This window comes from Hemiscyllium ocellatum, chromosome 14 (assembly GCF_020745735.1).
Source record: "Hemiscyllium ocellatum isolate sHemOce1 chromosome 14, sHemOce1.pat.X.cur, whole genome shotgun sequence".
In the NCBI taxonomy this organism is placed as follows: domain Eukaryota; kingdom Metazoa; phylum Chordata; class Chondrichthyes; order Orectolobiformes; family Hemiscylliidae; genus Hemiscyllium; species Hemiscyllium ocellatum.
Genome location: NC_083414.1, coordinates 16,809,907 through 16,822,329, shown reverse-complemented (window position 1 = coordinate 16,822,329; position 12,423 = coordinate 16,809,907). Strand labels below are relative to the sequence as shown.

The 12,423-nt window shown below is 42.2% G+C and overlaps 1 protein-coding gene across 4 annotated transcripts in view; it reads left to right on the top strand.

Annotated features, from left to right (window-relative positions):
- LOC132822077 (monocarboxylate transporter 5-like) overlaps window positions 1-12,423 on the top strand; it is a 96,922-nt gene that overhangs the window by 31,175 nt on the left and 53,324 nt on the right. For 2 of the 4 annotated variants that reach the window (XM_060835096.1, XM_060835095.1), the window contains exon 4: window positions 1,569-2,018. The exons of 1 other annotated variant lie outside the window; for it this stretch is intronic. Coding sequence is in view for 1 of the 3 variants with exons in the window: in XM_060835094.1 (XP_060691077.1) it covers window positions 11,091-11,180 (90 nt within the window). In the remaining 2 variants the exon portion in view is untranslated. Of the gene's footprint in view, window positions 1-1,568; window positions 2,019-10,962; window positions 11,181-12,423 lie in introns of those variants that run through there. One more of the 4 variants, XM_060835094.1, reaches the window with a different exon arrangement.

Genomic DNA, 12,423 nt, shown 5'->3' with positions numbered 1-12,423 from the left:
TATCTATCTCAAGTCTTACATATACTAAATGACCTTGTCTCCACAGCCTCCTGTGCTGATGAATTCCGTACATTCACCACTCTCTGGCTGAAGAAGTTTCTCCTTATCCCTGTTCTAAAACGTTGTCCCCTTACTTTAAGGCTGTGCCCTCGAGTCCTCATTTCTCCTATCCATGGAAGCATCTTGCCAACATCTACCCTGTCTAGGCCATTCAGTATTCTGTTTGTTTTAATTAGATCTCCCCATATCCTTCAAAATTCCATCGAGTATAAACCCAGTGTCCTCAAACATTCCTCATACGTTAAGCTGTTCATTCCTGGGACCATTCTCATGGACCTCCTCTGAACTTGCCTCAAGACCAGTACATCCTTCCTGAGATATGGAGCCTAAAAATGCACACAATACTCCAAATGTGGTCTGACCAGAGCCTTATGAAGTCTCAGAAGTATATCCCTGCTTTTATTTTTAAATTATACATTAGATTAGATTACTTACACTGTGGAAACAGGCCCTTCAGCCCAACAAGTCCACATCGACCCGCCAAAGTGCAACCCACCCAGACCCATTCCCCTATATTTACCCCTTCACCTAACACTATGGACAATTTAGCATGGCCAATTCACCTAACCTGCACATTTGTGGATTGTGGGAGGAAACCGAAGCACCCGGAGGAAATCCACACAGACACGGGAAGAATGTGCAAACTCCACACAGAGAGTCGCCTGAGGCGGGAATTGAACCGAGTCTCTGGCACTATGAGGCAGCAGTGCTAACCACTGCGCCACTGTGCCGTCCACTGTGCCACCGTGCTGCCCACTGTGCCACCGTGCCGCCCACAAATTCAAAATAAATGCCATCATTGCATTTGCCTTCTTAACAACTGACTCAACCTGCAGGTTTACCTTGAGAGAATCCTGGACTAGAACTCCTAAGTCTCATTGCACTTCAGACTTCTGAACTTTCTCCCTATTTAGAAAATAGTCCATGCCTCTAATCTTCCTACCAAAGTGCATGACCTCACACTTTCCCATGTTGTATTCCATCTGCCACTTCTTTGCCCACTCTCCTAACCTATCCAAATCCTTCTGCAGCCTCCTCCCTCCTTAATGCAACCTGTCCCTCTAGCTATTTTGCATCATCTGTAAACTTAACCAGAATGCCCTCAGTGCCTTCATCCAGATCGTTCATGTATAAAATGAAAAGTTGCGGTCCCAACACTGAGCCTTATGGAATCCCACTTTTCACCGGCTTCCATCCTGAGAAGGACCCTTTTATCCCCACTCTCTGCTTTCTGCCAGACAGCCTTTTCTCTACAATGCTCCAGTCCTAAACTCAGCTCGGGACAAGAATCCAACAAGGGATTAAATCCTCTCTTCCCAGTGGGAAGGAAAGTTTGGGAGGGGACTGACTTTGATCCAGCAGTCTCAAGTATCCAGCAATGTCTTGCGAGCTGCTTTTCCCAAGTTCATAAAGAGCAGGAGGATTTTACTAATCTTCAAGAAGTAATTCTGAATGCAGATCACAGCCCAAGACGTAAACTGATTTTTTTCTTTCATTAATCTTAACAGAAATAATGCGCAAAGAGCTAGGGGAGATTTCCCATCGGTTGGATTCCTTGAACCAGAGCATGAAGCACATGAAATTTACAAGCCACACACACCAAGACCTGATGAATGTCACGGACAGCCTGGACACACTCATCAATAGTGCATGAGCTATGTTTCAAAGACTGGCTATTTCTCTTGAAAACATAATCGTGATGACAAGGGTTTTTTTCCCCTAATGAATACTTTACCAGAGCTGACCATTAGCTAAGCAGAAACATTAGGTGCCGGTCTATCCATCCCTGTCTGTCACATGCTCTGACTGTGAGGTTGGCAAATACAAACAAAGCCAGAAAGAAGACTCCAAGAATTAGGACAGTGCTAGAAACGCTCGTCAGGTCTGGTAGTGTACGTGGAGACTGAAACAGGACTTAATGCTTCTATGACAAGGTCTATGACTTCTCTTCAAAAGTGGTAGCTATCAAAAGACTTAATAACTTATAAGCACGTACAGAGTTTATAAAGGGTTGGTGTTGGGGTTTGTGGGCGAGGGATGTAGAACAAATTAAATGATGTTAAAAATCACACAACACCAGGTTATAGTCCAACAGGTTTAATTGGAAGCACACTAGCTTTCGGAGCGATGCTCCTTCATCAGGTGATTGTGATCAGGTGATCACAAGCACCTGATGAAGGAGTGTCGCTTCGAAAGCTAGTGTGCTTCCAACTAAACCTGTTGGACTATAACCTGGTGTTGTGTGATTTTTTAACTTTGTACACCCCAGTTCAACACTGGCATTTCCAAATCAAAATTAAATGATGAATGCGAGTATAGTGTTCTCAAAAAGGATTGACACGGCACCTGTAAAATAACAAATGATGGGGCTAAGGTAGTTTTTGCTGAGTTGAGAGTTGGTGGTAAAACAGGAATAATCTAGCATAGATTGTTCTCCAACTCAACCTCACTTCCCACTTCCATTCCCTTTCTATTGGTTCTTTGCTTGCTTTTAACTGTTAAATCATTGGCATTTTCCAGTTCTGGTGAAAATCCCACAGACCTGAAACATTAAATAAAAGCAAAATATCGTAGATGCTAGAAATCTGAAATAAAAAAACAGAAAATGCTGGAGAAACTGGCAGCATCTGTGCAGAGAAAAATTGTTAAAGACTTCTCATCTGAAGAGTCATGTCGGACTTGAAGCATTTATTCTGTTTCTCTTTCCACAGATGCTGCCAGACCTGCTAAACCTCTCCAGCACTTTCTGTTTTTATTTTAGACCTGAAACCTTAACCTTGTTTCTCTCCTCCCAGATTTTATTAAGCACTTCTAGTATTTTCTTTTGCATGTTGGGTTTTCAGCAATACAGTTGTTCGTCTTTTGATTCCAGACTATAACCATATGCACAATACGTTTTTAGAATTCATCACTTTTTTTTGTCAGTGCAACTACATTGTTGCCACTAGTTAACAGTTTAATGTTTTGTGACTTCTTTTACTCATTGTAAAATAAAGTGCACAAATTGCACATTGGTGTCCAGTTTTAAATCTAGAAAGACCAAGGTCATGTTAAATTCATCAGTGACCCTCTGATGCAACAATTCTTTTTGTAACTCAAGACTCCTTTAAATAAATGGAACATTCCCACTGTCCGATGCCATGGTGTTATGAGTGCTCTGGCATGGTTTGCAGGTTTAGAAATGCATTATATCTTAGTAATAAAACAGGCTATCAACATCAGAAGTCAATTTGCAACTGCAGGCAACTTGTACCCTGCATGTTGCAATACTTCATGATACAAATGATATCAAGCAGTGAATGCGTTGGACATTAAGCATACTGCTGTAGGAGTGTTGAAGCTTTTAGTCTTTGTGGATCACTTACTAAGACAGCACGGAGTCTCATGGGTCACTTGTTGAATCTAAAGCATTATTCCTATTAATTTGCATGTGTATCAAAAATCCAGCTCTGACCAGGTCACCATCAGATCTTAGTTTTCTGCTTCAGGGCATGTTTTGGTCTTAGAGCTCTGATCAGTCATTTCAGATCCAGAAAACTAAAACAGAACAAGCATAAAAAAAGCAAATCTCATTGCAAATTGAACTGAGTTGTGAAGGATTCATGTATCATGTCACCAAAGCTACAGGCTGTAGTTCAAATATCTGTGATTTACTGTTGGTTAGCTCAGTTGGCTGGTCTGCAATGCAGAATGATGCAAACAGTCTCAGTTAAGTTCCTGCACTGGCTGAGGTGACCATGAAAGACTCTACCCCTCACCCTCTCCCCTTATCTGAAGTAAACTGTGGTAACCCTCAGGTTAAACCACTGCCAGTTGTCTCTCTCTCTAATGAAAGAACAGCCTTATTGTATAAACTTATATTAAATATATATAGAATATGTTGCATTTAGAATGATTGACTTATCAGAAATTCTAAATGGACGTGGTCAGATATGAAATTCCAACATCCCTGTATCAACCAAGTATTCTACTATCAGTTCAAGTTCTTGGTACTAAGTGTAATGTTGAATAATCACTATGTCCTGTAATCTTTTATTTGACAGACAGTAAGCATCAATATCCAGAAAGTCTATATTATCATGAATTTGACAATCCCGATGGAATGCTCTATGGGAATTTAGCTTTTCTCAGGAAATTTCTAGATGTGATGTACAAAGAGTGCCTGCAGGATGGGCACACACCTGATGCTATAAAGATGAATTTGGCCAGTTACGTAATCACTGACTATTCTTGTGAAAGCTGTTGTGTTCAGCACTGGTGATCGTGACAAACAGTTGAGACTAGGTTTCCTTTCAGTTATCAGAAATATTCTAAAAGCTATCACCAAGATAGGAAACAGTTCAGTGTATTTGGTACCTGTGTACTGTGCCACACCTGACTAGATTTTAATCTTAGAGTTGTCATTGGGAGAAAGTTGAAGGTTGAACAAGGATATTTATACCTCATTGTTAGTAAGGATAGTGTGTAGGCATTAGGTCAGGGCAGCATTACAGAGATTTGGAGTGTTGTGATATAGATTTACACTTTCAATTCTCTATTCCTGGTCCTAATCATGACAATGGGAAGAAAAGTCAGGTCAATCCAGGATTTTCCTACACATCAGGGGAATGGGAGAAATTGTGATTCTCGAGTTGCTTTCCAATGTATCTCGGTACATAGAATCCCTACAGTGTGGAAACAGGCCACAGAGCCCAACAAGTCCACACCGACTCTCCAAACAGCATCCCGCTCAGACTCACCCCCCCTCTGCCCCCACCTATCCCTGCAGCCCTGCACTTCCCATGGCCAATCTATCTAACCTGCACATCTTTGGACAGTGGGAGGAAACTGGAGCACCTGGAGGAAACCCACATAGACACGGGAAAATGTGCAAACTCTACACAGCCAGACACCCCAGGCTGAATTTGAACCCAGGTCCCTGACGCTGTGAGACAGTACTGCTAATCACTGAGTCAACGTGCTGCCCTTAGACAACTTGCATAATTTGGAGATGATGCCACCCAGTCACATTCTTATGGACTTGATATATTGCACACAAGCCAGCAGAATGGACAGAATTAAGATAAGGCCTATCAATGTATAACTGACTTTTTGAAGTGGAATTAAAAGGACTTTGCAGTAGTCAGCCTTTCAGAGAATGGTTCATTGGCCAGAGAGGAAAGATATAACAGTGGAATCGTCTCAGCCATTGAATGATGTGGGCAATGGTTTGAAGGTTGGGAGAATCACAGGAAATCTGAGGAGGCAGTGGAGGCTGAGGAATCGTAGGCAGTTAGGGGCTTCTTGACACTGAGACCAAAAAATTTCCATTTTCCAACTGAACATTGGATAGTGAGATGAGATTCTCACTAGTAAGTAGTGAGAGCCTACTTGCATGGATGAAGACCATAAGACAAAGGAGCAGAATTTGACCATTTTACCCATCAAGACTGCTATGTCATTCGATCATGGCTAATATGTTTCTCAACCCCATTCTCCTACCTCTTTCCTTCAACCCTAGATCCCCTTACTAATCAAGAACCTATCTATCTCTGTTTTAAAAAGACTCAATGACCTGGCCTCCACAGCCTGCTGCAGCAATGAATTCCACAGATTTCCACCCTCTGGCTGAAGAAATTGCTTCTCAAGTCAGTTCTTCATCAAGTCCTAGTCTCTCCTACGAGTGGAAAAATCTTCTGCACCTCCACTGTATCCAGACCTCTCAGTATCCTGTAAGTTTCAATCAGATCCCCTCTCTTCCTTCTGACTGCATCCAGTACAGGGAAGGAGTCCTCAGTTGCTTCCCATATGATAAGCCCTTCATCCTTGGGATCATTCTTGTAATCCTCAACTGGACACTCCCCATGTCCTTCATTAGATTTGGGGCCCAAAACTGCTCGCAATATTCCAAATGCAGTCCTCATCCTCAGCAGTACGTTTTTGCTCTTGTATTCTAGTCTTCTTGAATTGAATGCTAACATTGCATTTGCTTTCCCGTCAACTGAGCCTGCATGTTAACTTTAGGGAAATCCTTAACTAGGACTCACAAGTCCTCTCATGCCTCTGATTTCTGAAGCCTTTCCCCAAATAGAAAATATCCTTCCTATCAAAATGCATCACCCCACACCTCCCTGCATTATATTCTACCTGCCACTTTGTTGCCCATTCTCCTAGTCTGACCAAGTCCTTCTGCAGCCTCTCCACTACCTGTCCTTCAACCTGTCTTTATGTCATCTGCAAACCTAGCAACAATGCCCTCAGTTTCTCCAACCAGGTCATTAATGTATATCATGAATAGTTGTGGTCTCAACACTGACAGCTGTGGAACTCCACTTGTCAGGTGGAGCCTGTCCTAACAGAACAGCTTTGCCCTCCCTCGTAGTTATGTCACTGTCCCATGAATTTGAACCTATTTCTCCCACACGACTTCTCCTAGCAATCCAGAGATTATTATCTTTTTGGTTTGGCTTTCTAAGTTAGCCCCTAGCTGCTCATATTCCCTCAGCAGTACCTCTTTCTTCTTTCTCCCAATATCGTTGGTATCCATGTGGACCACGACAATTGGGTCTTTCACCTCCCACTCCAAGTTTCTCTGCAGCCCAGATAAGATATCCTAAACCCAGGCATCAGGCAGGCAACACAACCTTTGGGACTCTCATCCCTGGCCACAGAGAACAATGTCAATTCCCCTGTTATATTATTCCCGATTACAGCTACATTTCTCTTTCCATCTCTTCTTGAATGGCCCCCTGTATCATGGTGCTATGGTCAGTTTGCTCATCCTCGCCATAGCCTCTACTTGCATCCAGACAGGGAGGAAGAACCTCAAACCTTTTTGATTAGCTCAAGGGCTGAGACTCCTTCTACCTGCCTCACTCGTAGTCATGACCCTGACCACTGACCAAATTCAGTGACAATCCAAGGGGTGTGGCTGCCTCCTACATCCAGATTACTTTTCTCTCCCGCACACCCAATTAACATTCATTAACATTACTCCTTATTGTGTCATCTTGCCTTAATAATTCTGTGTCCTATGATCTTATACTCCACAACCACTTGATGAAGGAGCAGAGCTCCAATAGCTAGTGCTTCCAAATAAACCTGTTGGACCATAACCTAGTGTCGTGTGATTTTTAACTTAATAATATGCAGTTTCCTATTCTCCCATCCACTAGCTGGAGACTAGATGGTAGTAATTCCTGGCAATTCCAGCTTATTGCTTGCTCTTTCATCTTGGGCATGAGGCACCAACATCTTAGGCATGTTCCTTTGGCAACAATTGCGCACAACCCCCAAATACCAGAAACCCTCAGCCCCCATTGGCACAGTGGGGTGCTAATTTTCCTCTGGCTGATATGTCTGGGCAATTGATAGGAATCGACAGGGCAAATCTGCACTGTCAGCATTTGACTGAGTGCACATCTGGCCTTTAAAGATGGTGCCAGTGCAGGAATCCCAGGAGGTCCCTACAGTGGCCAGTACCTTCACCTGTAGCGAGTTGGGGAAGATGCGAAGCAAGGCACCAGAGAGTCATGGTCTGTAGGCATTGAGCTGAAAATGTGTTGCTGGAAAAGCGCAGCAGGTCAGGCAGCATCCAAGGAACAGGAAATTCGACGTTTCAGGCATAAGCCCTTCATCAGGAGGCATTGAGGGCAAGTTTGAGAAGATAGTGTCAGAACTTTTGTTCGGGCTCATGGAGAGAATACCTCCAGGAAACTCATCAAAATTGACACATAGCTGACTTCTACTTAAGATTCAGCCCACCAAGTTCATCATGAGAATAAAGTATTTTCAGTCAACTATCACCAACCTCTTGTTACGTTATCTATTCTCAGTCCAGCTACAAATAAAGCATCAATCCTGGTGTGGTTGTGAAGGTATTAATCATAATATGCAATCTAATTTTAAATAAATTAACAGTTGTCTCAACATAAAGTAGCGCATTTGCACCCTTTGATAGACATGTAATATAAATGTGGCAAAGATACAAGTTCATTTTACTTTTGCTACCACTGAGCATCTTATACTCATTAAATATTTCCACACAGAACTGTCTCTGTCCTTTGTAACATTCGCTTGTCAGTATTAGTCCTTGTATACATGGTGAATCATTGCACGTTTTTCTTGACAAATTTATTTGCTAGTATATTTTCTGACAGTCTAAGGGCATTGTAAACATAACTAAGTCTCACAATAAATGAGAAAAATGTCATGTGTACATTGCTTTGGCTAACAATTTAATGTGGATATTGTTCCCCTGCATTTAATGTCAGCAAGGTCCGTTGATGTTAGTTTAGAATTCGTAATATTGGAATAGGGAAGTGCCAAACAAAGATTTCAATGCAGAAATCACCATGACATAGAAACGATAATACAAAATACTTCTTGAACTCTACTTTAGTAGTATTTTTTCATACATTCAGGTCATTAAAAATGGCGTCAGAGTATGGTGACAATTAACACTTTCCATAGTGATATTTTAAAAAATGCATGTGTGAATAAATCATTCAATTCAATTCAATTCTTACACTTATCCACTGTTCAATTCTAAATTCTCATTAAGGACAAGTGTAATTCCATGACAAAGATGTGAGGAGGATAGTTGCTGTCATGTGGTTTTATGTTTAGTTGCTGTGGCAACATATACTTTTAAATTCATATTGTAGCCTTGAACTGTGGATATTAATAAGAGCAGTTCTAATTTCTTTCCATTACTAGACTGCCCAGGAATCTCCTCCACTCTTACTACTATTGACATGTTTAGAAGGATTTACAAGTTGACAGTCAACCTGGATATGTTATGAATGCACCTCCATTAGCCATCAAGTCCTGGAGTGAGACTTAAACTCCCGATGTAGAACATGGAACAGTACAGCACAGGAACAGGCCCTTTGGCTTACCATGTCTGTGCCAACCATGATACCATTCTAAACTAATCTCATCTGCTTGCATATGCGTCATATCCCTCTATTCCATGCCTGTTCATGCCTCTGTCCAAATGCCTCTTAAACGTTGCTATCTTATCTGTTTCTACCACCACCACTGGCAGTACTCACCTTCTTCTGAGTAAAAAATTTTGCCGCGCACATTTCCTTTAAGCTTTTCTGGCTTGCCTTAAACTTATGCCCCATAGTATCAAAGGCAGGAATGCTGCCCATTCTGCCACAAGACCTTCTTGAAGGTCCTGTATTGTGTTGAGCATGTTACTTGTTGTTGCTGCTGTGAGTAAAGTGAAGGGTGTTCCATCAGGCTCTTGAAATTCACCTTGTCGATAGTGGACAGATGTTTGACAGTCAGAAGGTTACTCACTACAGAATTCTAAACTTCTGAGGTGATCTAATAACCATAGTATTTATCATTCATCCAATTGCTCCTGGTCAATAGTGACTCTTAAGATGTCGTTATCTATTACATGTGGCCTTTATGTATCTAAGTAAAGCATACATTTTATAGAACAGAAATCACAGAGCCATAGAACCATTATGGAACAGGAGGAGACCACTCAGTCCATCAAAAGCATGACAGTGTTCTATAGAGCAATCCAGTGAGTCCCTTTCTCCCATGGTCCTGAAAGGTTGAGTATGTTGTGACATTACTAACTGCGTTCAGCCCAAATCTCAATAGATGATTAGTTGTGTAGAACTTGAGTATTCAGCAATACCCAAACTGAATGTTGCCCACATCTTCCTGCATACGGGCATGGATTGATTTGTCACACACATCATCCTAACATCAACCAATGTGCCTGCTATTGGTTGGTCACACTTGAAAGTACTCCATCACCTTAGCCAATTGGAAAGTGAAAAGGCTCCTTTACCCAATTGGAAGATTCATCGCTGTTAGTTACCCAAGAATCTCTTCTTTCTCTAATATAAATGTTCAGAGAAAAAAATGTGATAAAGATTTTAATGCCCTCATGATTTGACTCGGGTTAGCTCATTGCAGTGGCCTGGAAATGATGTGGAGTGGATGGCTGGGTGATGAAGGACTTTTGCCCGAAACGTTGATTCTCCTGCTCCTCGGATGCTGCCTGACCTGCTGTGCTTTTCCAGCACCACTCTAATCTTGACTCTGATCTCCAGCATCTGCAGTCCTCACTTTTGCCTGAATGATATTCTTGCCAGGAAGAAGTGGATACTGGAGATTACAGTCAAGATTAGAGTGGTGCTGGAAAAGCACAGCAGGTCAGGCAGCATCCGAGGAGCAGGAAAATCGACATTTGGCCTCATTCCTGATGAAGGACTTTTGCCCGAAATGTCGATTTTCCTGCTCCTCGGATGCTGCCTGATCTGCTGTGCTTTTCCAGCAAAACCCTAATCTTGATACTCTTGCCAGTCTATTCAATAAGTAACAAAAACAAAAACTATTCTGAGGAAGGGTCACCCAGATCTGAAACCTTGTCTCTGAATTTTCTGCACAGATGCTGCCAGACCTGCTGAGCTTTTCCAGCAACTTCTGTTTTTGTTTTTGATTTACAGCATTCTTTTGTTTTTATAAATCCAGTAACCCAAGTATTGTTCTGGGGACCTCGGTTCAAATCCTGCCAAGGCAGATGTTGAAATTTGCAATCTATTTTTAGAAAAAAAATCTAGAATTACAAGTTTACTGGTGACCCTCTGATTCACAATTGTCCTTCAGTGAAGGAAACCTGCCTTCCTTACCTGGTCTGACCCATATGTGACTCCAGACCCACAGCAATGTGGTTGACTCTCAACTGCCCTCTGTGCACTTACGGAATAGGGAAAAAAAAATGCAGTGACGCCAAATATCCTGTTCGTGAATTTAAAAAATACATTATCCTTTACTTCCTGAACGATGGCTAATCTCATCTCGCAACTCACGCCCTTGTCAGCTTTTTTTTTCTCTCTCTTGGGAACTATGTTTTGAGTTGGTGGACTTGTTTACCACTAGGGGTAGGCTGAGCCTGTGGAACAGGGGAGAGAAGCTGTTAGAGACAGGCTGGAGAGAGCCCGGTGAGGAATTTGAGAGAGAGAGAGAATCGACGGCTCACGGAGAGAGAGAAAAACCAAAATTAGACAGGAGCCAACACAATGTGTAATCCAAAAGGCTCCCAACGGCAGAGAGTGAGGGACCCTCCCGAGGGAGGCTGGGGATGGGTGATTGTCTTCGATCTCTTTGCGGTGAGTGAAAACTTTTCCACTGACAGAATGAATTGCAAGAAGTACCTGTTGCAATCTCAGTAGCGGATTGCAGAGTTTGGGTGAATGGATTGACCGTGGTTGCTACAAATCGGAATTTCTGCAGGAAAAAACAAGGTGGAGGACAGAGCAATTTCTCATCCCAGCAGAGAATTGTTTTTTTTTAAGGGATTTAATTAATTAAGGTCTGTCTGCCGGAAATAAATAAAGAGCCAGGCGGAGTTGGGGAATGTTAGTTTTCCATATGAAATAGAAGGAAACGCACTCCAGTGTTCGAGAGATGGAGTATTGAAAGGGGAGAAGGTGAATTCTGAGATTACAACTGGGGATAAGACCTAGAGATACTATCTGTAGTTACACAGAAGAATAATTGGTGTTGATGTAGCTCAGGTTTGAATGAGGTGAGGCAGAGAATCAAACAGTACACAAAAGGCTCTTTGGCCCATCGAGTCTCAAACGCTTCTACCTGCATTAGCCCCACATTCTACCAGTAGGCCCATAACCTTGAATGTTATGACACTTAAAAGTTCTTTTTAAAGGTTGTGAGGTTTCCCACCTCACCTACCCTCCCAGGCAGTGCTCCCACCAATCTCGAGGTAAAAATTTGTTTTCCTCAAATCCCCTCTAAACCTTCTACCTTTTTACTTTCAAAGTGTGTGCCCTTATTCTTGAACAGTTGCTTACTATCCACCTTGACCATGTCTCTCATAAACTTATACACCTCAAACAGAATATACAGCAATATGAAAAATGACAAAACCTAACAGTGTACGTCATTTTTTGTTTTTGCACTGTACCTTATTAGCACTTGTTAGATTGTTCCACGACCTGTGGGAAAAATTGGTAAGAGCACAGTTAATGTCCTTTGATTCTTAAATGTTCTTCATGGGTAATCTGTGAGGTGTATTTTACTTGGACACATTAACTTCCTGAGGTCAGTATTGACCAGGAACCTAACTGTTGTTTAGGTTAGAGTGGTGTTGTAAAAGCACAGCAGGTCAGGCAGCATCCAAGGAGCAGGAAAATTGACATTTCGGGCAAGAGCCCTTCATCAGGAATTGCTACTCTAATCTAAACTCTGGTTGCCAGCATCTGCCGTCCTCACTTTTGCCCAGGAACCTAACTGGATCAACTACTGTGGCGACAAGAGCAGAACAGAGACCGGGAACTCTGCAACATGCTACCTACCTCCTGACTTCCCAAAGCCTGTCCACCATCTACAGAT